Source organism: Notamacropus eugenii, chromosome 3, assembly GCF_028372415.1.
Source record: "Notamacropus eugenii isolate mMacEug1 chromosome 3, mMacEug1.pri_v2, whole genome shotgun sequence".
In the NCBI taxonomy this organism is placed as follows: Eukaryota; Metazoa; Chordata; class Mammalia; order Diprotodontia; family Macropodidae; genus Notamacropus; species Notamacropus eugenii.
In genome coordinates this window covers 312949983-312977706 of record NC_092874.1, presented here as the reverse complement: position 1 = coordinate 312977706, position 27724 = coordinate 312949983, and the positions used below count along the sequence as shown (strand labels likewise).

Here is a 27724-nt window from a genome sequence, read left to right as displayed (position 1 = left end):
TACCTACAGGTATCTGAGTCCTGTTCCTCCCTTTCCACCACGTGGGAAGATGGTGCTTTGTACAAATTTATTAAAGAGTTTGTTTGCAGAAAAACCTGGGAAGACTTATATGAACTGATGCAAAAGGAAGTGAGCAGAACCAGGAGAGCATTGTACATGTAATAACAATATTGTAAGATGATCAACAGTGAATGACTTAGTTATGTTGATCAATACAATGATACAAGAAAATGCCAGAGAACTTATGACAAAAAATGCTATCTACCTCCAGAAAAAGAATTGATAGAGTCTGAATGCAAATTGAAGCATAATTTTTCACTTCTCTTGTTATTTTTTTCAATATGACTAATATGGAAATATGTTTTACATGATTTCACATGTATAATTGATATATTTTTTGCCTTCACAGTGAGTGGGGTAGGGACGGAAGGGAGGAGGAGAGAATTTGGAACTCAAAAATTTTTAAATGAATGTTAAAAATAATTTATTTTACAAAACCAAAAAAAGATAAAGAAAAATGTTTGTTTGATACTAAATTCATTCCACTGTAACACAGCTAGGTAATGTGGTAAATAGAGCTCTGAACGTGGAATCTAGACGACCTGGTTCAAATCCCCCATCAAACACTTATTAGCCATGTAACTCTGAGGAAGAGCCTCAATTTCCTCATGTATAAAATAATGGATTGGATTTTTTTTTTGTTCAGTTTGTTTTTTTGTTCCCTTGTTTTGTTTTGTTTTGTTTTTTGTTCAGTTGTTTTAGTTGAGTTAAACTCTTTGTGACCCCATTTGGGGTTTTCTTGGCAGAGATACTGGAGTGGTTTGCCATTTCCTTCTCCATTGCATTTTATAAATGAGGAAACTGAAGCAAACAGGGTTAAGTGACTTGCTCAGGGTCACACAGCTAGTGTCTGAGGCTAGATTTGAACTCGGGGGATGAATCTTCCTGAATTCAAGCCCGACACTCTATTCACTGCATCTCAAAGATCCTTTCCACCTCTAATTTTATGATTCTGTGAAATACCTTTTCTTTTCTTTTAAGTACACAAAAAGCCTAGCTTACAGACCAGTTTACAAAAGATGGGAATTTATTCAATGTTTGTACAATGTGAGGCAGGGTAAGACAGTAGATAGAGAACTGACTTTGCAGCCAATAAGATCTCAGTCTAAGTCCTACTTCTGACACCTACTGCTTGTGTGACTGTAGTCAAGTTACTTGTCTCCGTTCGTTAGGTAATTTTCTAATAATTACCTAAGACTATAGGATCCAGAAAAGATCTGCTTAGATAGTTTCCTCATCTAGGAGTTCCCCAAACCAATGAAATCATAGGTCCAGCGACTCCATTTCTTATTCTTATAATTATCAAGACATGATACAGACTGATCATACTTTATTTACGTAATGAATTTGGGGATTTGTTCCCTGGAAATCTGAATGCTACTAAATGAACGCTAATTTTTGTTACGTATGAGAAAACAGCTGTAAACAAGTCCCAATATCCTCTGGTGTTGATATTAACCATAGAGATAATTGCATCCTGCTTGTTGCAAATGTTGGAACATACTGTGTGCGGAAGAATCTCTTAGGACTGCAGATTTAACTTAATGTCAACAAACAGGATGCATAAATTAGCTGTTCAAAAATATTTCTGACCTTTTTCCAGGATCAAACGGAGCTGAGGGAGTCTTGTCCCTGCTTGCCTAAAAAGGTTCGATCTGTGACTTTCAGATCCGGACCTGACAGAAGCTTAAATGCTATTATGACAATGTCCCTCCTTCCCCTCTTACAGCAAAATTCTCACATCAATGAAGGCTTCATGTATCCCTGAATCCACAGTGGTGAAAGTGTAGAAGTGAAAAAAAAACAACTTTCTTACAGAGATCAGAGTAGCCCTAACACATTTCACTGTAACTTGCCTCATGCAATGAGTGCCTTTGTTAAGGAAGAAAATATGTACAAAAGAACACACTTTTGTTTTAGCAAAACTGACATTTATATAGCACCTACTACGAGCCAGACCCTGTGCTAAGTGCTTTACAAATATCCTCACAATAATCCGGGGAGGTGGGCACTACTATTATCCCCATTTTCAGATGAGGAAACTAAGGCAAATAAGTAAAGTAACATGCCTAGAGTCATATAGCTAGTAAGTGTCTGAGGCCATGAGATCAGATTTGAATGCAGGTCCTCCTGACATCATGCCTAGCGTTTTATCCATTGCCCTACCTAGCTGTTCCTAAGGACCTGTCTCTTAGTAATTATTCTTTTTAATTTTATTTTTAATTTGTGAAGTAAAACAAGTATTTTGTAATATTGCTCTACCCTAGACCAGGCTGCAGAAACAGAAAAAGATACTTAGTGAAGAGCAGAGTAGGGTCTGTTATGTGTGGTTGCACCCAAGCCCTTTCTCCCATGCCCAAAGGTGAAGCACATACAAGCAAAGAGCAGGGGTTAATTGAAAAAACATTTTTAAGTGGCTTTCTCCAAATTCTTTTCTTGTAGTTGAACAGTGCTGTGAGAGTTTCCTTGCTTGGCAAGCACACAATATGAGAAAACCTGTAAAGGCAATGTGTATAACTCATCCCCAAAATGAGACCCTCTGTTAATATCAGATCAACTCTGTGTAAATGCCTAAAAGCATTTGTTCATTTAAGGATATCTTAGGGGTTGTTAGCATGTTTATTAGGGGGAAAGAAGCCTACCCTTGTGTTATGGCTAACTCCATCACTATAGCCAAGAAGGTTTTGTAAGACCTTATTCCATGTTCCACGGTTCCTTTATCCACTAACAGAAAGAGAGGAAGTCTATTTAGAAGTTACATGTGAAAAAAATTATGCTCCAATCTGCATTCAGACTCCATCAGTTCTACCAATAGTAATGAAAAGAAAGAGAAATTAGAGGAATCAGAATAGGGAATGAGGTAATAAAACTCTCTTTTGCAGATGATATGATGATATACTTGGAAAGTCCCAAATACTCAACTAAAAAGTTAGTTGAAACAATTAATAATTTTAGCAAAGTAGCAGGAGATAAAGTAAATCCACATAAATCATCAGCATCCCTGCATTTCTCAAACAAAACTCTGCAAAAAGAGATAGTTCTCTAAAAAATACCCCATTTAAAATAACTCTAGACAAAATAAAATACCTGGGAGTATACCTGCCAAAACAAATCCAGGAACTATATAAAAAAACTATTAAAAAAACTTTTTATACAAATAAAACCAGATTCAAATAATTTGAAAAATATTGATTGCTCATGAGTAGGCATGAATTTGACAATTTCACCCCAACTAATTTAATATATTAGTAATACCACTACTTTGGTCTATTTCTGAAGATAATTAGGGGAAAGGAAAAGAACCTATATGTTCTAAAATGTTTTTAGCAGCTCTCTGTGATGGTAAAGAATTGGAAATTGCAGTGATGTCTATCAGTTTGGGAATGGCTGAGTAAGTTGTAGTGTACGATTATGATGGAATGCTACTGTGCTATAAGAAATGATGAGTTCAGTGATTTTAGAAAAACATCAATAAACTTGCATGCAATAATGAAGCGTGAAATGAGCAGAACCAAGGGAATATTGTATATAATAACAGCAATATTGTTTCAAGAATGACTTTGAACAAATAAGTTATTTTGACTATTATAAATACCCAAATTAACTATAAAGAACATATGAAGAAAGATACTATGTGCACTCAGAGAAAGAGCTGATAAATAGAAGTATATGTAGAATAATTTTACATATATATCCCTATTTGTGTCCAATAGTAGCCATCTTTAGGGTAGGAGGGAGAGGGAGAGAAGAAAAAAGGAATTTACATGATTATTTTGTTGTATGTTTGAAAGAAATAGCAAGCTGTGCATGGTACTTTTGCAGTTTCATGTGCAATCATTTTTTTATTGTACTATGTTATGGAAATGCTTGTTTTATTCTATAAATTTAAAAAAAAATAGAAGTTAGATGACCCAGGCTTTCTGCAACAGTCGAAGAAGTGAGCAGAATTTACACTGCCCATAGCACCATTGGTCAAGTGGCCTGAGGCCCTTCCGTGGCACCTTGTGTACACAAAGTCTCAGGCCCATAGAAGACAGGGTTTTCTCATACTCGGTCACATTGTACTTGACCTTATTTGGTTTACGGTTAAACCATAAGATCACAGATCTCAAACTTGAAGGTATTTCACAGGTCACCTAGTCCAATCCCCATCCATCATTTTATGGATAAGGCAACTGAGCCCCAGGGGATTTGAGTGAGCAAATGACACAGGGAGGAAGAAACAGAGCTGGGATAAGAACCCAGGACCTCTGGTGCCAGAGTCCGGATTCTTTTCACTACCTCAGTGACACTTTTTTGGCTTATGGTAAAACCTTAATGAAATGTGTTAAGATCTTACAACAGACATAGTATGCCAAGTCCTCTAGTAGGAAGAGTCCACATCAAGGTGGACCTCCAAAATTCAGTGCACATGCCTAGTGGAAACCAGACCCACACAGCAGTCAAGCGCACACATGCACCACCCAGCAAGCTTGCCCGTGTTCCTGAGGAGCCACAGACCTCACCACTACCTCTGCATACTAGGACTAATGTGTAAGAATAGGTCTAGAAAGGCCTTCCCAAGGACTTTGCACAGGAGCTCTCCTGGAAACTTTACTGGACCCCAGGGATGGATATATTGTGCAGAGACCCAGTGCATACAGTACTAAGGCTGGAGCTAGGAAGATATAAGTTCAGATCTTGACATTCATTAGCTGTATAACCCTGGTTACTTAACCTCTGATTTCAGTTTTCTCATCTGTGAAATGGAAAGAATAGTAATCATATTTACCTCTCAGGCTTGTTGTGAGGACCAAATGAGATATCTGTAAAACATGTAGCATAGTGCCTGGCACACAGGAGGTAGCTAATAAATGCTTGGGTTTTTTTCTTCCTTCCCTTTCCTCCTTCCTTCCTTCTTTGTGACACTTAGGATGACATAGAAAATCTAAACGGACCTGTTTGTCCTCTCTTCCCCTTTGAAACTACCAAGAGGATGAGGTCATTGAATAAGTTAAAACGATAATATAGCTTCTGTACCTCCCGAGGCTCTCCAAAATAACTAACAACAACAGTAATAGTAATAATAATAATAATATAATATTAATAATAATATAACATTTATACAGTGCTTCCTATGTGCCAGGCACTGTGCTAAGTGCTTTACAATTATTATTATTTTTATTTGATCCCCACAACAACCCTGGCAGGTAGGTGCTGTTATTATCCCTGTTTTACAGATGAGGAAATGAAAGCAAACAGATCTTAAATGACGTGTCCAAGGTCACACAGCTAGTTTCTGAACATGTGGCAAGTCATTCTCTCTTGAGGGGTTGAGGGAGGGGCTACCCTTGCTGCCTGCTAGAGCAGTACTCAGTGAGCTGGATCTCTGGATGCATCTTCTGTTTTGTGTTGCTTTATCTGACCTCGACTAAACACAGAACCCTAGTGAACCTTTGGGGAGTGGCTTGCATGATTTCTTAATTGGTGTTCATGGCTCTTTGGGAGCTACCCTCTCTATTTCCACTATAGAGCTTCTTGGAGGAAAATATGATGGGAGAATAAGCCCGAGTTATGACCTGTTTTACCAAAAGATATGTATGGACCTGGAAGGAACTGTTTGAACAGTGCAGAGCTGAGAAGAAATATAAACTGACTCTTAAACAGTCCTGCAAATTGAATTATATTTTGAAGGTTTTGTGTCAACCTCCTTAGAAAGCATAACAGCAATTACCTTTTTACTGCTCCTTAATTTTTTTTATTATTTTTTTCCATTAAAGTACATTTGGGAATCTTTTGCATTTACATTTCTTTTGTGAAGGGGAAATAAATAGCTGTCCTATACATGATCTACATTTCACATCGAGTACCTTTCAACTCTCCTATTTTGAGGAAACTCTATACCTGAGCCAAAACTAAGTTTCTCTAATTCTCCCAAAGGATTCAAGGGTAAGTGCAAAGCAACAACAACCTGACCGCTTCTTTTTATGTACTCAGGCTTCCTCTAGGACTGAATCTGGTCCATCTGCAAGAATCTAGAGCCAAGAGAGTTCTCTGGAGAGGGAGAAGTTGAAATTCTCTTAGTCCTTCTGAGACTGAAAGTGTCTCTTTAATACAGCCTGCCTCAGTCTTTTGGATCATCTCATATAGCTCAATGGGATGTAAGCTCAGAGGTGGGCAGATTGCCTGCTGGTAAAGGATATGTCCCAACCCTCACTCTGGCTAAAGAAGGAAGGTCCCACCTGACCCCCAGGTTCCTAGTTAGTTATGTCATTGGGTTTTGTGCAATGGTTCTTATTGGGAATGTAATCATCCTCCACCCTTGGGCTGTACTCCTTTGTACACCCTAGCCTACCTGCAGTCCCTCATACTGAGCCCAGAACACCTGCCCTCTCTCCTTCCCCCAACCAATACAATGTCTCCATGTTACCCAGGGAATAAGGGAGGGAAACTCCTTTATGACCCTTCTGCAACATTCTGAAAATGCCCTGAATCCATCCCCTGAATTTGTGACCTACCAACCACCCTTATTTGTCCATTCTTTACCTTTAACCAATTTCACAGAGCTTCAGTCTGATTAGTATCCCTGTTGTCTCCAATGGCTCTCCAAGTGGGAAGAAATGGGGAGGGGTCCTGCTTACAATGGCCTCACTTCATTTCAATTTGAACATGGTCCAAGATCCCTCTGAGTTCCCCATGACATACTGTTCTCCCTATGTTCAACTGTTAGCCAATCCCTGTCTGGACTTTAGGTACCACTCCCTAAGTTCAAGGCTTTCAGTGGATTTACTGATTTTCCTCAGCAAGGTCACTGTCCCTGATTTCCAAGAATAATCAGTCCTTGTTTATTTTCGGTGTTACCCACATGATCCACCCTGCCCTTCAGGATTTTTACTATCTTGCAGTTTCTCACTCCCATCCCTAAACATCTCTTCCAATATCGTCAAAATTCTCCTCCACTGGCTTAAGGGGACTGATTGCCATAAAGTCTCTCCAAGATGGGGACTGCTAGCACAGTGCTCAGCTAGATAAACTTGAGTCTTGGTCTCTGGCTGCCTCCTCTGTTTTCTGTTGCTTTTTTCTGATCACAGTTAACTGAATATTGGACCCAAGGTGAACTTCTGGGAAGTAACCACCTCACTGCCTTAGCTGGTGCTGGCTGCTCTTCTGGAGTTGTTTTCTCTATGTCCCCTACAGAACCTAGTGGGGGAGAAAATGGCAGGAGGATAAGCCGAATCTGTGGCCTGCTTTACTGTAAGATAATTGGTGGAAATTGTTTAGACAGTACAGAGCAGGAGTCTTTAATCTGAGGTCTATGAACTTGGGTTATTGTGTTTTTTTTTTAATTTGATAAGTGTATTTCAACATAATTGGTTTCTTTTGTTTTCCTCTATGTTTTATGTTATGCATTGAAAAAGGTTATTCTGAAAAGGGGTCCATAGGCTTCAGACTGCCAAAGGTGTCCAGGACACAACAGCTTTATTGGTGGGGCATGGTGCCCATACCTAGAGCCATATTTCCCTGCCATCCCAAATTTTTTCTATCATGCACCTGGGAAGCATTAGTGAGTACCACACCGTCTCAAGAGATGAATGTTCCTTAGGGATAGCTTTCTCTGCTAGGGGCTAGAAATGGCTATGATAGAGATTATCATCCAGTCTAGTGTTTTAATAAGGCCCTAAAATACAACTGCTGCTTCAACTGAAGTCCTCCAGCCTCCGCCATGAAAAAAATGTTCTTCTGAAACTGCCACACCTAAGACTCTATCCGGGCCTCTAAAGATGGAGTGTGTGCTCTTAATGGTTAGGGTGCTGTCTCCCAGGGAGTTAAGCTTATCCTTAGCACTATTTATAGCTCACAGTGTATGTGGGGTGTGTGTGTGTGTGTGTGTGTGTGTGTGTGTGTGTGTGTGTGTGTGTGTAGTGTGTGTGTGTGTGTGTGTGTGTGTGTGTGTGTGTAGTGTGTGTGTGTGTAGTGTGTGTATGTGTGTGTGCATATGTGTGTGTAGCCTTGACTCCCTGGGAACCATAATTAGGGTTGGTTCTCATTAGCACTAAGTAGATTTGGAGTCTTACTGCTGGCCTTGTGCTGGTCTATTATTGTTCTTTGGCTTTCCTCCAGATGACAGCTCTTTATCCCAGTCCCTTGGAATAAAATCAGCCCCGGGGTCCTTGATCTCTACAAAACAACTTTTTTTCTTTGACTGAAGGCGTTAGCTGCCTCGTGTTCATTGACTATAAGGATGTTCTTAGCATCCTCCTTCTTGACTTATTATTATAGAAGAAGAAGGAAGGAAGGAAGGAAGGAAGGAAGGAAGGAAGGAAGGAAGGAAGGAAGGAAGGAAGGAAGGAAGGAAGGAAGGAAGGAAGGAAAGAAGGGAGGGAGGGAGGGAGGGAGGAAGGAAGGAAGGAAGGAAGGAAGGAAACAAGAATTCATTGGGTAACTATTATATTGCCAGGAGCTGTATTAAGCACTTTACAAATATTCTCATTTGATTCTCCCCGCAACACTGGGAGGAGGGTGCTATTGCTATCCTCATCTTATAGATGAGAAAACTGAGGGAAACTGAGGTTAAGTGACTTGCCCAAGATCACACAGCTAGCTTGTGGGTGTCTGGGACTGTTTTTGAACTCATCTTCCAAAGATTCCAAGATCCAAAGCTTTGTGCACTGTGCCACCTTGATGCCTTGGACAGATTATGGTTTCAGGAGTTTAGGCTGACCAGACCACTGGCTTCTAGGCCTGCTTTTTTGTTATACCTCTAGAATCATAGCATGAATGAGAAGAGATACAGGAAAGCTTTGCCGTCCTTGAAATCTCTGAGAAAGTCTCTAGGCAAAGAATAAAAGGCTAGAATTTTTGATGATCCATTAAGAGATGATTATTTGTTAATACTGCACCTTTGTCTGAATAGTCTGGAGGTCACGGCCATACCACAACATTTCATCTCTGGATGGAATAGAGATTGGGTTTATGATTTCATCAGTGTAGGGAACGTTCAGACAAAGAAACTCCCCATACCAATGCTGGTTGGCTCCTCCTCCACCATTACAGCATTAAAGGGTTGCATTGAACACCAAAATGACCCACCCAAGGTCACATAGACAGAGTATGTCAAGAGCAGAACTTGAACTCAAATCTTCCTGGTTCTGAGGTCAATTTTCTAAACAGCTTCTCATCTTATTTTTTTAATTTAATGAACAATTATATAGATTCACTAATCTTAACTAATGAATGGGGCAGTTAAGTTGATAGAGCACTGGGTCTGTAGCCAGGATGACTCAGATTTAAATCTGGCCCCAGACACTTACTAACTGTGTAACCCTGAGCAAGTCACTTACTTGCCTCAGTTTCCTCAGCTGTAAAAAGGGGATAATAACAGCATTTATCTTATAGTATTATTGTGAGAATCATTTGTAAAAGCACATAGCCCAGTGCCTTGCATACAAGAGGCGCTATATAAATGTGTATTCCCTTCCCCTTTCCCCTAATATATAGCCAAGGGTCAGCAAACTAGAGACCATCGGCCAAGTCTAGACCCCCTTCACTTATTTTTGTACATCCTGAGAACCAAGAATGTTTTTTTATTTTTAAACACAATCATTTTTAAATTAAAGGTGTAAAATCATTTGAAAATATATAACCACTCAACTTATAGGTCATACAAAAACAGGCAATGGGCCAGATTTGGCCATAGTTCGCTGGCCCTGAGCTATAGTCCTTCCCTGTAGCATGTTTCTCACTATTTGAACTTGTTCTTCCCATCCTTTGATTCTTCTTTCTTAAGATCATAAAAAGCTTTGCTTTGAAAGACATTTTGAAAGACACTCCAGACCGTCCTGGAGCTTTTGCAGCAAGCTTCTCCCACATATCTATAAAAGCAATAGTCCTTGCTTGTAGTTAGCAAAGGATTGCTGGTCATTTCTTCAACAGTATCATCTCTGCTGTTCTTGTGAAGATGCTTTTAGAAAGGCTCCAGAGGATAAGCTGACATCCTAATAATTTGATTCTACCACAGAAAAAGTTATCTTATCCCCCTATACAGTAGCCCATTGAACATTATTATAAAAGGACAATAGCTGAAGAGCAACTTGTCCTAGGACCATTTCTAGCTGAATCCCATGCAAAATGAAAAGGAGACAATGATGACGATGATGATGGCAATAACTGTATTTATAGAAAATTTTTCTTCTTTTTTTAAAGTCGTTTCCCATGTATTATTTATATATTATACATTTAATTAACATCATTTTAAATTAATTGTTAATTATCAATAATTTTACTATTTAATTAATATTACATATTAATTAATACATTTAACATGCTACACAGACCACAACACCTCTGTACCAAGAGGCAGGGCAATTGAAATGAAAGAATCAGTCACCTACATCCCCAATTTCCCATGCGTGGTCAAAAAGATGTCAAGCCTTTCAACTCTATCCTTATTATAAATGAGAAAAATGGATGAGAAATTAAACAAGAAGAGAAAAAAGTTGTAGCTATATGGAAATACAGCTACTGGACCTTCCAAATAAAGGAAATGGTAGAGCTGGGCGCTATTGTTCTTCCAAAAGGCAACAAGAATCATCATTTTGTGGAAGAGCTGCACACCCTGAATTGCAGTGCTCATATTAAGTATTTGCCCAAATCACAGCTTATGTGCTAAACCCTGTTGAGAGGAAGAAGAGACTGAAATTGCACAAAGATCTCAACAGCACTCTATATAATTTAATAATATTAATATTGTAACAATAATTAATATTGCAAGAAATAATTATTATAATAAACGTATCATTTCATGGTAAGTGACCAGAAATAGCAAGTGACAAATAAATGAATCCGTGATAGGCTTAATATTCTCACCTGAAATTGACATGCACATTTCAAGCCTTCTCCATCTTCTTTACAGAGTCCTCCATATTTACAAGTTGATTCATCACAGACTCTTGCATCAGACTCCCTCACATTTAATTCTGAAATAGAGGGGGAAAACAACATTTCACATATACTGACTCACTTATTTGATTTCACCTCTTAGATTTGTATCTAACTGGGCTTTACAAATGAACAAGCCTGAAATGTGCTGTGATTCCATTCATGTCTATAAAGTGGGAAAAGACAACATAATAAAAAATGAGTGTCAAATCAAAGCCTTGTATAGAATTTATAATTTGCAGGTACTCTCACAAAAGAATATTTCACAATCAAGAAAAAAGACTAAAAATAGCCTTAATCAGGCCAACGTTCAAAACTTTATGATTTAATAACTGATATTTACAAAGCACTTTAAAGTTTGAAAAATGCTTGGCATACATTATTTCATTTGAACCTCACAATTCCTTAGGATAAGTTCTACAAGTGTAAGTATTCCCAGTGACTGGTCTATAGCCACAAAGCTACTGAGTTTCAGAGGTAGGATATGAACCCAGTCTTCTTGACTTCTTAAGTTCCAGCTAACCATCCCTACTACCATGCTGCTCAACACAATTCCATTTCAATTCTAAACCCTGTGATCCAAATTACAAAAATCTCTAGAGCTTTCCCACTTAGAGCTGCCAACATTTTTGAAGATTTTTTTCTTGCTATTTTTACCCAGTGCTTTAGATTTGATTAGAAAATGAGTAATTGATTCTGTCAGTGAGGAAGTTAACTCATAAAATTTCAAAGTCAGAAGGGACCTTTGAAATTATAGGTTAATGATTCTAGAGCTAGAAGGGAGCTCAGAATCCATCTCATCCAACTCTCTCATTTTACAGATGAGGAATCTGAGGACTGAGAAGCTTAAGTGATTCTCCTGAAGATGTGCTAGGCATCCTCATGGTACCTTTTTGAGATGACTACTTACAGAATCAAAAAACTAGAACTTTAGCAAATATCTATTTTAATGCTTGTAAGTTATAGATGATGAAACTAGGACCCAGAAAGGTCAAGTTCTTTTCTCAGGGTCACACAGTTATTATTGTTAGTAGAACTAAGTTATCAGGCTTCCTGAATATAAATTCAATCTAATTATTTTTTTATAAAGTACCTACTATGTGAAAAAACACCATGCTAGGCACTGGGGGAAAATGAAAACAAAAAAGTCCCTGATTCAGTGAGATGTTGTTTTATTGTGGGAATACATGTATCAATAGATATAAGGGAAGGGTCAGAGTCTATACAAAGGTCCACAGATAAGATAAAATATTGAGTTTGAGTAACAGCCAGTTTGTCTGGAATATACAGTGACATGATCATATCTATACCTTAGGATGACTGTTTTGACATCTACATGGAGGATGAATGGGAGATGGAAGAGAATGGAATCCATTTGGGAGATTATTGCAATAGTCCAGGAGGGAAGTGACAAGCTCAGAAATTAAGACTATGTGAAAAATGTTAGAGATAAAATTGCTGACACTTGGCAAAGACTGGTTGGATATAGAGGATGAGAAAAAGGAATAATGAAAGACAACTTTTAGGTTATGAACCTAGATGACTTAAAGGTAAATTTTTAATTTGATTCATGTAATTCAAACCTAACAAGAGGAACAAAATCAACTAAAATTCGAGTATCCTATTCCACAGTCTTCCTCCCTTTCCCCTAAATGTCTTACTGACAAGACAGGATGGGTAAAACTTCATCTAGGGCATAAAAACCTTTATGAAGATGACATAATTGGATTGATGGAGGGTCGGCAAGACTGTCAAATTTGTGGGATGAGGTTAAAAGTTAAAAATCTATTTAACCTTAGATTAAAAATGAAAAGGTTAAAAATCTCTTTAATCTTATTCACACAGAAAATCAGTAATTGGAAAGTTGAAGTAGTGGAATTCCTGCAAAGATCTAAACAACAATAAAGCAATATGTTGTGATCTGTGCTTGGTCTTGGATAAATCACCCTGCTCTCTGCATTTTAGTTTCCTTGTCTGGAATAGGAAGGCACCCAAAAAGTCATTAAACTGTGTCTACCCTTTAAACACTGTCATTCTATATTCAAAAAAGGTCTGAGAGAAAAAAAATCTGCATGCACAAAAATATTTATAACAGCTCTTTTTGTAGTATCAAAAACAGGAAAGTAAAAGTGTGCCCATCAACTGGGGAATTGCTGGACAACTTATGGTATGCATAACTTATGCAATGGAATACTACGGTGCCTTAAAAAATTATAAAAGGGACAACTTCTGAGAAACCTGTGAAGACTCACATGACCTGATGCAGTATTGCGTGAACAAAACCAAGAAATCAATTTATGTAATAACAGTGACACTGTAAAGTCAAACAACTTTGAAAGACTTCAGAACTCTAATCAATGCAATTACCAAGCATGATTCTAGAAGACAGATGACCGATGATCCATGATACACACTTCCTATCAGATATATGATGGATTCGATGTACAGAATGATATATACCCTTTTGGACATGGTATATGCAGAAATTTGCTTCAGTTTATTATGCATATTTGTCATGTGGCAATTGGAAATGGCATGGGAGGTTAAAGAAGGTTAATTGAAAAAAATTTTAATTAGAAAATAAAATTAAAGGATTAGACTGCTAGATAGTCTCTGAGGTGCTTTCGGTGTCTAAAATTCTATGATTAGACTTTCATAGTTAAAAAAAGAAACGAGGAGCCAACTTCCCCAAAGCATACTAGCCCTTCTCATCTGTTTTACTCCTGGATTTCACAACATAATTTCAAAGACTGAGTCAGCTAGAAAACTGTTCCACCCGGTTCCATCTGTTCCAATTGCACTTTGTTTCCTCCTACACCTCATCTGCTCTCACCGTGCTAGGAAGATAATAATAGTAGTAGCTGGCATTTATATAGAATTTTAGGGTTTGCAAAGCACTTTACATATATTATTTCGTTTGATCCTTCTACAAGCCTGTGAAGTAGGTGCTAAAACTCCGATTTTACGAAGCTGAAAGAATTTATGTGACTTGCCCAGGATCATACAGTTTTAGTAAATATCTGAGGCAGAACTTGAACTCAGACTTCCCGACTCCAGGCCCAACGCTCTAACCACTGTGCCACCTTGCTGCTCCAAAATACCCTAAGGATTTCATCATCTGCATTCACATTCCCAAGAGGAAGCAGCAGAGTATTCCACCTGGAGACTTGCCAGGAGTAAATCCAGGGAACTGGTATTTTGAACCTGATCAGTCAGCAAACAACACTGACTGTGTTGTATAGACTAAACACTGTGGTAAATAAGACTGAGTCATAGAGGAAACTGGAGTCACAGTCCCTCTATTCTTCATAATGTGAGAGACGATGGAAGCACAAACAAAAAGAAGACACAAGTAAATATTATAGAACAAGTGAAAACAAACGCAGCCTCCCTCCTCTTCTCCTGGGTTAGTACTTCCTCATGAATTAGGCTTTTGCTTCTGCCTTTGATACCATGGATAGTCTTCCTTTTTTTCTCTTTCTTCTTTTCTTTTCTGTTTCCTTGAGATGTAAGAACATTTTACTCTGCTGGTTCTTCTTGTTCTCCAACAAACCACTACTTCTTTGCTGACTTTTTTTTAGTTGTTTTTAGTCATGTCTGACTTTCCATGACTGTATTTGAGGCTTCCCTGGCAAAGATACTGCAGTGGTCTGCCATTTCCTTCTCTAGCTCATTTTACAAGTGAGGAAACTGAGGCAAAGGGGTTTACGTGACTTGCCCAGGCTAGGAAGTGTCTGAGACCAGGTTTGAATTTCCTGATAGAAGATGAGTCTTCCAGTACTCTATCCACTGTGTCACTTAGCTGCCAACTCTTCTTCTCATCTATTCTCTGTGGTCCTGCTCCACTCTCGGTCCTGAATCCACTCCTTTCCCCTGTGTACATATACAATTGTCCCTCCCACATGGTGATTTTCCTCGTTGCGGTTTTCATATATCACAGGTCAGCATAAGAAATTAAACAGGAATTTTGGGGGAGTTTTGTGGAAGCTGTGGACAACACGAAGGCCAGCAGATGACACAGAAAACGTTTAAAAACTCAAAAATGCATAAAATATATATATATAGTATTGTATAATATCAACATATTTTAGCTTTCAATAACATAATAATTCAGACTTCTCTAGTATGAAAGCAGGGCCAAAAAAATTTCATGCAGATTTTCCAGATTGCAGTGGTGCTGTGCCTCTAACAACGTAGAAGGGATAACTATAATCCCATTAGCAGGAACATACATATGCTGAATGGTTCCCAGCTACTTTCAAAGTTACACATCTACCCTGAGGGAGAAAATAAGTGTTTCTGATCAACCTACCCCAGGTAGACTGAGGAAGCTAGAAATAAGCTGAAAGTCAGCCCTAAGTTCTTCATTAGCCAAGTTAATGCACCATGAAAATGATCGTGGCTTAACTTGGAGAACAAAATTTACAAAATTTCCATTATTTCCTTCATCAGTCGTCTGCTTTAAAGATCTATATGACATTCTTGCACTCCTACTATCTGGGAAAAAATAAACAAAGATGTCTGTAATTGTCATGGAGATGTGATGTAATGGGGTAGATTACTTTGCCTTCTAAATTGTGACAAATTTTCTGTTAATAGTGGCTAAGGGATAATGCCTATCTTGATGATGACAAATGTGTTTTTCCCTATATGTACAGGTACCATTGTGAACAAACAAGCACTTACTGATGACCATATGTTAAAGATTTAGGGCATACAGAAAAGTCATGGCCCCTCCTTTCAAGCAGCTTAAAGGTCGCAGGACAAGCATGAAATAATTAACAAACAATACATAATATATGATTGACAGCTAAATTGCATGGAATAGTCTATCGGTGCTGTTGGAACTGTAGAATGGCAACAACTGTGAATGACGAAATTATTTTGAGTATTATAAATACTTAAAGCAACTACAAAGGACATGTAAAGGAAAATGCTGCTCACATTTGACCTCTTCCTTTTAAACATAAACACCACTAATTAACTCAGATTCTCATGATTTCTTTCCCAAACTATTGTAATGGTCTTCTACTTGGTTTCTCCAACTCAAACCTCTCTTCAACTCTAATCCATCTTTATCATGGCTGCCAAAGGGATTTTCCTTAAAAGTAAATCTAACTATGTCACTCCCCTAGTCGGTAAATGCCAATGGTTCTTTGTTACCTCTAGGATAAATAGAAACTCCTCTGGCTTTTAAAACTCTTCACAGTCTGACTCCAACCTTTCTCATCTCACTCTGCATTGCTTCCCGTCCCATACTCTGTGATCCAGCCAAACTGGCCTTTCTGTTCCTTACATGTAGTTCCACATCTCCTGTATCCATGCTTTTGCCCAGACCTGAGATGCCTCCTTCCTCATGTCAGCCTCAGAGAATCTCAAACTTCCTTCAAAACACTTTCCAAATGATGCCTTTCCTAATCCCCAACTGCCAGTACTACCTTACCAACTACTTTGTATTTATTTTATGTTTAAATTGTATTTGTTCTGGGTATATGCACTTGCATGCATACATCCACACACTTACGTATATTTGTATGCATGCATTTATACATTGATATGCCATCCCTTTGAGAGCAAGAAATGTTTAATCTTTTGTTGTTCTATCCCTAGTACCTAACATGGTACCTGGCATACAGTAGGCATTTAATAAATGCTTATTGGTTGATTGATTGGTTATGGCTCTGCTAAGAAAGCATAGTCAGATATGATCTCCAATACCTGAAGGTTTCCCAGGGGTGCAAAGGTGCTTAGTCTGGCACCTGCATGCTGCTTCAGCTGCTGACAGAATGTGCCATAAGTGGGCCTAGGAGTTACCCAGGGAGTCACTGACTATAAAGACTGTCATGTTCCAGGTGAGTACAAGTAAAAGCTGAGAAGGAGACCCATAGATTATGTAAAAAAGAGGTATTTTGAGTAGACCTACATAGGAGAAAACATGTAAGAGACAATGATTAATGGTGTCAAATGTTACAGGAGGTCAAGAAGGATGATGACAGAATAAAGACTGTCATATGGGGTGATTAAGAGGTTGGTGCTAACCACAGAGAGAGTGGATTCAGCTGAGTGAGGAGATCAGAAGCCAGACTGGGAGGTCTAGTGAAGGAAGGTAAAAGGAAAGGAAGCAGAAGCAGTGAATGAAAACAGTTTTTTTCTAGATAAGTTCTCACCCAGGGATCTGTAAACTTGCATTTATAATATTTTGATAACTGGATATCAATATAATTGTATATTTTGTAATCTTATGTCTTTTAGTTTAAAACTTTTTAAACATTTAAAAGCATTTAAGTTAATTAAATGCATTTAAAAAACATTGTTCCAAGAAGGGATTCATAGTCTTCACCAAGCTGTTATAGGGGTCCATGACACACAAAAAGGTTAAGAATTTCAGTTCTAGTAACTGTTTGAGAAAGGGAGGGGGAATAAAGAATGATAACTTGACGAGATACTCTAACTTCATGAGTGAGCCTGATGACTTTGTGCAGCTCTGCCTTGCTTCAAACTAAATTCAAATGCAAGTCAAGACATCACCCTAGTGATGCCATCAGTCCTCTTCAAGAATGAAGGGACCCCAACAACAACAACTCTAACTGCAAGCAAGCAGAATTGGCAGAGATCCAAATGACCACCCATACTTTAATACATAGAGATATAGGTACTGACAAAATACTTAAAACACAATTTGTAGAAATAGCAGTTTTAGAAGAGGCCACATTTTGCTGCTAAAAGCAAGAAGTCAAGAGCAGCATGGTTGGCTTCTCTTCCATCCAGTTCTCCATTAGAGAGCAACCAGGAGGTGAGAAGGTCTCTGCCCCTAGGAAAGCACAGCAGAAAAGTCAGTGCAAGGTAGCCTCATTGTAGCTCCATGTTTAAGCAAGAGTTGTATATGATACCAGAAAGGTACAAAATCAAGGTAAGAGACAGTTCCTGTCTTCGTAGAACTTACAGATGAAATGAAACTAATAGCTATCTTTCATTCACAACACAATGTGATAGGTTGGCTGAAGATCTGCTATGATGTTCCCTCCAGGTCTTCTCTTCTGAAAGTTAAACATATCTGATTTCTTCAGTAGTTCCTCACAGGGCATGGTCTTGAAGCCCACAATGATCCTGGTGACCCTCCTTTGTTCACTCTCCAGTTAAATATGTTGATGCCCCAAACAAATAAACATGATCCTCCAGATATAGTGTGATTGAGGAAAAGTACAGTGGGGCTATTGGCCACCTCGTCATGAACACCATTTTTCTCAGTGCAGCCTAAAATAAGATTATCCAAGCCAAAGATGACTGCCATACCACACTAATATTGAACTTGCACTGAAGTAAAATCATGCAAGCCTTTTTCAAACAAAATTGTTCTCTCTCCATTGCTCCTTCAACTTGTGAAGCGGATTTTTTTTACCTCAAATGTGGGACTTTACTTTTATCTACAGAAAATTTCATCTCTTTAGAGCCAGCCCATTGTTCTAGATTATGAAGCTTTATCTGTCATCCAACATGTCAACTTTGCCATCTACAAAGTTACCAAACATTCCATCTAGACTTTTGAATTTAGAACTTTGAAGAGGATGGGACCACACTGTTTTTGTATCCCTGCTTATTTCTAGCAATACCAAGCATATAGTATGCATCCATATTTGTGGTTCTCCTTTGTTTTTGAAGAGGACCAAAATAACATCATTATGTCGAGGTCAAAGTATAGTGGGTCCAACTGTGGCTGATCAAACCAATATAAACTTGGAAGGTTCTACCACAGGTCCAGCACAAATAGTCCATATGAATGCATCCTTATATACTGGAATTGAACTTATTGCCATGCAGGACTAGAACTTCCAAAGCCTCATGGAACAGTAAAAACTGTTGAATTACTTGGCTCATTTTACTTCTAAGTGATTCATCTTCCTGAGTTCAAATCCAGCCTCAGATACTAGCTATGTGACTCTGGGCAAGTCACTTCACCCTCTTTGCCTCAGTTTTCTTCTCTGTAAAATGAACTAGCTGAGATGGCAAACTACTCCAGTATCTTCGCCCAGAAAATCCTGAATGGAATCACAAAGAGTAGAACACAACTGAAAAACAGCTGAATAATAACAACAGATGCATTAATCTATATGCTCCAAATTCTGATTTTTACCCTTTTCAACATTATCTCACACATACAAAAAAAAGATAACTTTTGACAGTTTGAGTTTTCAAAAAAAGCTGAACAAGTAAATGAGTCAATATGAGTTAACAGAGACAGAAAGCTAGATTGGTTAAGAAAATTGGGCTTAAACACTGCACCACTATTTACTGACTCTGAAAACTTGGCCCAATTGCTTAACTCCTATGTCTCCATATATAAAACTGGCATATATTATAAAAGATACTTTTCCTTCTGTACCTAAGAGGCATATTGTAATAATAAGTAAGGTCATAGAATCTGAGACTACAAACTTAAAACCCACACAATTCAAAGAAGGAAGCACATATTATCCTACAGCTAATTTGCAATGATCATATAAAGCAAGATCTAATTAATTGAAATTTATACATAAGTCTCTTACTAAGAGAAAAATAAATCTCATGATGCAACATTATAGGATTACAATCAATAGAAAATAAGATGAAAACCTAGACAAGATTCTTCTTTTACTGCATATGGAATTCTTTTATTTCTGTTCATAGCTAAAGTACTCTAGCCTATTTTTTCTGGTAAGGGGGGTGATAGGGAGGGGGCAGAGAGAGAACCAGACCTCACTGTGATCTCATTGGGGAAACTGCCTCTATCAGTGCAGATCAGCACCTGCTCAGACACTGAGAGTTTAAGTAACTTGTCCAGTCTCACCTAGTATATGTCAGATGGGACTCTGGAACTTAGGGTGACTCTAACCATTAGTCCATACTGCCTCTCAGCAAACTTGTAAGACTGTTATCATCTTATATCATTATTATCATACTATACTGTTATTATCATCATATCTGTGCTATCAATACTTTTTTGAAATATAAATTGTAGGATTTAATCCCATCCTCTTTGTAACTTTTAAAGTTTTATCATGAGAGATAGGAGCCTTCACATGTGGAGAGAAGAACTTTCTTCCCCTCTTTATATACTGATAGTGGTTCCAGGAAGGAAGAGGACCAGGGATTAGATCAGTGATTTTATTGGTATAAGGAATTCCCAGGATAGGATACTTCCTCTACTAATCTGGCTGGATTATACTTTCTCTGTAATTTATAGCCTGAAAGAGTTGCCTAGAGCCTGGAGGGATTAAACTACTTGCCTAGGGTCACAGAGCCACTAGGTGCCAGAAAGAAACCTTGAACCCAGATTGTCCTGACTCTAAGGCTGGCTCTCTATCCATTACGTCATGATGCCTATGATGCTTTTCAGGTAATACATACATACATACATACACACACACACACACATACACACACACTGCTTCAATGGTTTATTTTACTAGTCTAGGATTTGCTTGTTGTTTGTATGTTTTCTTTCTCTCTTATGAGTATCCAAGTCTCCAAAATGACTGGCACTAGCTGAGTGACCTGGTATCAGTCCCTTAACCTCTTAGTTTGTTAGGGTAACTCAGAATAAGCTGAAGAGGAAGTGTTGATCTGCCTCAGTAAAAGGACTTCCCTCACCAGAAGCTCCTTATATCATGAAATCACAGTCCTACTCAAAATCAATTTGGAGGTGGGATGGGGCAGGCACTAGCAGCCAGGGGGTTCAGGAAAGTACTCAAGTAGGAAGTGATGCTTCAGATGAATTTTGATGGAAACCAGGGATTCTCAGAGCGAGGGATGAGTGTATTTCTGGCATCAGAGACAACCTATGCGACAATGTAGAGATGAGCAATGGAGTGTCATGTGTGAGAAACCGAAAAAGGACACTTTGGTTGGATCGATCAGCGTGTGAAATGAAAGAATGGATAATAAGACTGTAAAGGCAGATTGAATCCAGGTTTTAAAGACCTTTAAACGCCAAACAGATGAGCTGGTATTTGACTCTAGAGGTACTAGGGAGTGACTGGAGTTAATTGAATTGCGGAGTGACATGATCAGACCTGTACTTTAAGAAAATCACTTTGGCAGCTATGTGGAGGATCTCTGGATAGACAAGTCTAGCAAAGAATCATTTTCTTTCTTCTGCTATAAGAATATGCTCTAATACCATGTTAATAGGTTACAGACAATAACTTTAGTTATCACTTACTGATAGGAAGTTAGGTGGCACAGGGATGGTGCACCAGGTCTGGAGTCAAGAAAACTAATCATCCCGAGTTCAAATCTGACCTTAGACACTTACTAGCTGTGTCACCCTGGGCAAGTCATTTAATCCTGTTTGCCTCAGTTTCCTCATCTGTAAAATGAGTTGAAGAAGGAAATGGCAAACCACTTCAGTATCTTTGCCAAATCTCTTCACAAAGATCTAGATGTGACTGAAAAACAACTGAACTGATATCATTCATTGATATGTAATAGCAATGTAGATATAGGATATAGTAGAAACTAGTCTTTTACCCTTTTCTTTGTTTAAGAAGGAAAGTGAATCAACAATTGATGAAAGACAGAATTCTATGGACTTCCCAGAGAGCATGAAACAGTAGAGTGGTGAAAAAGATATGTAGCCCAAAAAAGAAGAAACTCTAAACGAATCTAGATTTTTAAAAATTAGAGCTATTAACACAGAATTTTAAAACACAATTTGCAGATTAGGAAAAAAGTGAATCCATGATGGGTAACTTCCTAAGGTAGTGAAAAAGAGCTTAATAAATTTGGAACACTAAAAACATAGAAGGGGAAGAAAACTGGCAAAAAAAAAAAAAAAGCAAAAGAATGCATAAATCCTATACAAGCCAAAGTGGTTGACCTTGAAGACATGCTGTACAGATATGCCTTAAAGCTCACAGGACTCCCAGAGAACAAAAAAAGCAAGAAAAAAACAAAACCTAAAAATGATAAAGCAGAAAGTAATACAAGAAAGGCATCCAGAACTTCTGAGTACAGATAATAAAGCATAGCTCAAAAGTATCCACAGATTATTGCTAGGAAAAAATATTTCAAATTCCAACACATAATGATTAAATTTAACAAAATCAATGAAAACAAATTTTCCAGGAGGAAAAATTTTCAAGTATGAACGATGGGAAGTTTGAGTAACATAAGATTATTCAACAGCCATAAGAAATTAAAAAAAGAAAGAAACAGTATATGCTGAAAAACACAGAACATCGAGGTACAAACTGAAATGTTATATCCTGAAAATCTGAACCTAATCATCCTTAGCAAAAAATAGGCATTCAACAAAACAGCAGAAAAGAAAAAAGATATAAATAGAATATTCAATTTGCAAAGGTAAAGAAGTGAAATTATTAGAGAAAAAGATAAATAAAGACATCAAGGATCACATGTTTAGAAGTTTCTTTAAAAAACCTGAAAGATGAAACTGTAGAGGTTACAAAAAAAAGAACAAAGAGTGATTGTCAACTATATAAAGAGAGAAAGATGTAAGCAGAACAAAACTTAAAGAATTAGAAAAATCAAAGGTGGAATTGCCGACCCCAGGGACCATGGATTAAACCACCTGCCTTCTCTACAGGTGAATTAATGTATCTTTGAGGATGGAACTTGGTATAAATTAAGGAAGGAGAGGTAGGGAATAAAGAGGAACAGATAATGTATTCCACTCAGGTCCATGGGATGATGGTGATGAAGGGATGGTGATACCAGCAAGGGAGGGAGGGAAAGAGGTGAGGCTGTCTGGGGATCAAGAGAACAGTATTCTACTCAACACACTCCCATGGGAGTGCAGGAGTGTACCTATGATGTGAGACAGAAATTTCATGATGGCTTGAGTCTTGGGGAAGTTTGTACATTGGCAGACCACCTTCTCTGAGACCATTATGCCTCTAAAGTAATATAAGGGACATAATGCCCAAGATAACCTGGCAAGGAGTAAGGGAATTTTTTTAATGGAGAAAAACACAAGCGTAACAATCATAACTTTAAATGTGAATGAAGTAAATAATTGCCCCCACACACACAAAAAGAAGGACAGTGAGAGACAAGAAAATAAAACAAAACAATCTGTGCTTTACAAGAAATACATTTAAAGACACAACTCTCCTCAAGATGGGAGTGAGTGGGTGAATGGGAGTAGAACAGTCCAGTTCTCTCACAACTACTCTAACAATGATTTTTTTTAAAAAAGCACGAGAGAAATGATTTTTTTTCATGCGAAGAAAAGCTACATTTAAGTTCATTTTATCAATCTAGGTCTGCAAGTTCAACTTTACAGGGCTCAGTGAACAGAAGCCCCTATAAGCAGGAACTAGATGTGACCTTTGATTTGGAATCTGAGAAGATTGGGAGGACATTCCAACCAGTGACTTGATTGACTGGGCAGCCAAGATATTATATGGACTGATTCATGCCCACCACATCTTCACCAACCATAGCACTGCCCAGATGTTGGAAAAATACCAGCAAGGAGACTTTGACTAGTGTCTCTGTGCATATTATGAAAACAGCCTATGCTGTCCACTGAACTGTCAGACATACCAAATCAAGCCATAATTAAGCTGTTCTGCCCCCAGTATGGATTTTTACACAATTGAGTCATCTAGGCATGACTACACAAATGGTCCTTACTTTGGCACTGGTTTTCCCCACATACTCTTTATGGTGCCTACTGAGTACAGGCCCAAGCAGTCTACCAACTAATTTATGTCCAGGTTTTATGGCTTCAAAGTCCACCTTGTAGCCTATCAACTGAAGTTTTATATAGCCAATAACTTCAAAAGCCCTGTCAAGATAATCCTCTTGACATGCCTCTACCCCCTCCCCCAAAGTATACACACTTCCTAAATCCCTAATGGTTTTTGGTTTAAATTAAGAAAAGTCATATTGTTATGGTATGGTAGGAGTGTGAAATAAAGTGGAGGATAAAGAGAAAAAAGGAATACATTAAACTCATCAAGGAATGAGGTAGGGAGAAGGACAGAAGGATTAAGAGAGGGATTAATTATAAGCAAAATAAATTCTGTCTGTAGAGGACAGATCACGAATCATAGAAATGAGGAAAGAGAATAAGAACAGACCTTTGATTGGGGATTGGGCAAAGGATAGTGATGAATGGAAGCAGATTGCATCAAATATAGATGCCTAGTGTTGAATATACACCTCCTCTCCCAATGACCTTCTCTTCTTTGGAAAGAGAGAGAAAAAAATTAAATGATAGGGTGGGTGGAGATACAAAATTAAGAATCATGACTATGTCTTCAGTGGTTTTTGCAGCACTTTTTCAATTACAGAATTTTCCTTCCATTGCTGCCACCTTTTCCCCTGCCCTTATTTAGCTTTTCATTGTACTGGCCTAATAAAACTATTGGACAACTGTGGGAATGAATAAGAATAAGGGGAGAGGAGGAGACAGTGATTTTCATTGCATTTTCCCCACTCTCTTTGAAGACTGCATCAACCTAGAAATGGTAGGAGATATTAGAGAAGACCATATTTTCTGCTAAGTATTCAGTCAGATCATCTTAGCCTTTAGTTAAGAAGATTATGTTTTTCTTCCCAATAATCTCATTATTACATGCTGCTATAAGATAAGGAACTAAAAAAGGATCATTGAGAAGGAGTATCCAGAAAGAAGAAACATGAAGTCATCACCAACTTCCTGACCTTGTTGTTCTCAAAGAGAGTCTCTAAGTAATCTGCTTCTTTCTCTCTCTTTTTTCAAAGGAATTGGACACTGGTATAACGAATAAGAGAATCCACCATTTTGTATCATCATACTATTCCTTCCTGTGGTAATGAACAATCAAGTGGAGAGCTCATAAAATAAACTTTAGCTGACAATACAACATAGAAGACATTCACTTATTAAGTATCTCCTATGTGCAGAGCCCTATGCTAGGTACAGGGAAAGATACAAAGTTTTGTTATATAGTTCCTACCTTCATGGAGCTTATAATCTTGTAGGAGGAGAAGATGGTAACAGAAATAACTACAATACATATTTCATTGTATAGTAAATTGGAATATTTAAGAAACAAAGTGCCATGTGAAGTGTGAGGTGGACAGTCCTTACCAACTGGAAGATCAGACAAAGCTCTCCATCTTCCTCCTTTCCAGGCATTGTTTCTTTCTTCTATCTATCAATCTACTTTCTCATTCAGTCCTTACCTTCTACCACTTACCAATCCATTCATCTACTATCCCATCCACTCATTTCATGAACCCTCTTTTTCTCTGGAATATGCACATGTACACATTTATGCATCATTAGTTTCCTTATAATTTTTACATCTCTGTATTCATTTCTCTTGTGTATGTGTTGGTTTGGTCTAGGCTATGTACATCAGTGCACTTATTGGTAAGTGCCTGAATGTCTATGTGTTCTATCTCTATGTGGATATCTCTAGTGGGGGAGGGGAAAGAAAGGGAATATATATTGCCATGTCTATATATAACTGCATGTGCTTTTAGCATAAGCCTGTGGCGCAGACATGCTTATTAAGAATTATTGTGTTGAGAATATGGGCTTAGTTGAAATGGAATTGCATTTTCCTCTTTCCAAAAGAGCAGTTTGCTTCCTTTCCTCAGAGATCTCCCTTCAGTTCTCTGGCAAGGTTCTGTGTAATTCTGGCCCTGCCTGGAGAGATTGTTTAGTGCTCTTTCTTTCAAATGATGCTGGGTTCTCCTGCCTCCAGTTGTTTACTTCCTTCCTCCCAGCTGGAGCTGGCTTCTCCCCAGAAATATTCAAAGGTGATCAGCAATCTTTAGTTCACGGACAATCTCTGAGCCAATGAAATGCCAGCTCACTGATTATTTTTGGACCAAGAGAAACTCGACATTTCTCATCTGCACAAATAGTATATAAGCAAAATAGTATATCGATGCTTACTGTGAACATGATACTAGAGGACAGCTGACATCATGCCATTAGCACATCAACCAACAGAAAGAGACATTGGTGTGGCCACTGTCCAACTGAGAATCCAGGGGGGGGAAGCTACTTCCTAACCCAGAGCTCAGCGTGTCAAAAATCACAGAGATAATAAATAGTTGTGGAAGTTGAACATAACTTACTTGTATTATAAGAGATTATGTGGCTTTCACTGGGGAGTTCTCCAAAAATGCTGCATAATTTGTGTGGGTGAGCTTTGGCACTCCCTGACTCATAATCAACTCGGAGGGTATACTTTTGAGTTTATTCTCCCTACCTCCAATTTACTCAAGCACAAAAACCATTTATGCCAAAATGATGTTGACCTCTGGCTAAACTCCAAGGCCACCACAGCCACCACTGCCAATAGTAAGCTGCAGTGGGTGAGTATAAAATATTATTGCATGAAAGAGTAGACTGGCCACTGTGGAAGATTCAAACTAATAAGAAACAGTCTCTACCTTGAACAGTTTATAGTCTGAAGTCAGCAACTTAACTCCACTGAAATGGATGTGAAAACATAGGGAAGCCAATGTAGAGTCCTGTCTTCAAATAGATATGGCCAAAAGTAATTCTAGGATCAGCAAATAGGATATATAGGAAAAAAAGAGGACAGTGGGAAGGTTAATGAAGATCTTTTAGCAGGCAAGTAACCTAGTCATACCTGTGCTTTAGAATAAGAAATGATAAGGTTAGATTTCAGGCAGGGGCCATGTAAGTGGAGAGAAGGCCACCCTATTCAAACTTCACATCATCTCTCATCTGGATTATTGCAGTAGCCTTATAATAGGTCTCCAAGTCTCTAGTCTAAACCCTCTTTAATCCATCCTCCACCTGACTGCCAAAATCCAAGTCTTCCCAAAGTACAGATCTCACACATCATTATCCTACTCAAAAATCTTCTGTGGCTCTCTGTTATCCCTAGAATAAAGCCCTTCACTATCTGGTTCTAGTTCTCTTTTCCAAACTTAGGGTTTTAAAAAAATGTATATTTTATTTCATTATGTTTCTCTACAAAAATATTGTCATCCTTACGAATCTAGGACTGGTATTTATTTTTTAATTTTATTGATAGCTGTTGTTTTTATATCACCTTCATTTCTGAATCTATCCTTATCTTCTTCTTCCCAGAAAACTATCCTTTGTACCAAAAAAAGAAAAGAGGAAGTTAAAAAAGTAGTTCAGAAAAATCGACCAACACATCAGCTATATCCAACAGTATTATCCAACACAACAGCTATATCCAAACCCATAGTCCCCCTACCTTTTAAGGAAAGCTCTCTATTAGTTCCGGAACAAAACTGCACAATCTTTCTCAAGCTTATCTTTCAAAATTGATTTCACATTTCCTTTCACACACTCTGCAAGTAGAGAAATATTTCCTGATTGCTCTAGTTGTTAGCATTTTCTCCTTTTTCCAATTATCCTGTATTTATTTATCTGTTTGCATATTGTAACCCTCCAATAGTGTGCAGGCTGTCTGAAGGTAGGGACTCTTTTTTGGTTTTGTCTTTATTTCCCCAACACACATACAGCGTCTGGCACAATTTGAAGGGGGTGGGTGGGTAGGGTGTGATTTCACTTGTGTAGGAAATTATAGTGAGGAAACTCCTTTCACCGATGCCAACTTTTCAGCAAATGTGTGGTCTTAGAGAGTTACTTGGCAAAACGAAATGTTCATTGGCTTGCCTTTGGTCACCCAGTTGGCAGGTGGAGTCCCAGTCCTTCTGACTCCCAGATTAGACCTCTACCCACTGCTCTCATTTTGCTCACATTGGAAACTTCATAATACTTATTTAATTTAACTGG

At 38.2% G+C, this 27724-nt stretch overlaps 1 protein-coding gene and 1 pseudogene across 2 annotated transcripts in view; one reads left to right on the top strand and one right to left on the bottom strand.

Annotated features, from left to right (window-relative positions):
• The window catches only part of TMEFF1 (transmembrane protein with EGF like and two follistatin like domains 1), a 133552-nt gene that overhangs the window by 85043 nt on the left and 20785 nt on the right, over nt 1-27724 (bottom strand). For both annotated transcript variants that reach the window (XM_072596695.1, XM_072596696.1), the window contains exon 2: nt 10906-11015. In XM_072596695.1, coding sequence (XP_072452796.1) covers nt 10906-11015 — 110 coding nt within the window. The remainder of the gene's footprint in view (nt 1-10905; nt 11016-27724) is intronic.
• LOC140531118 (casein kinase II subunit beta pseudogene) lies at nt 17722-23829 on the top strand (annotated as a pseudogene).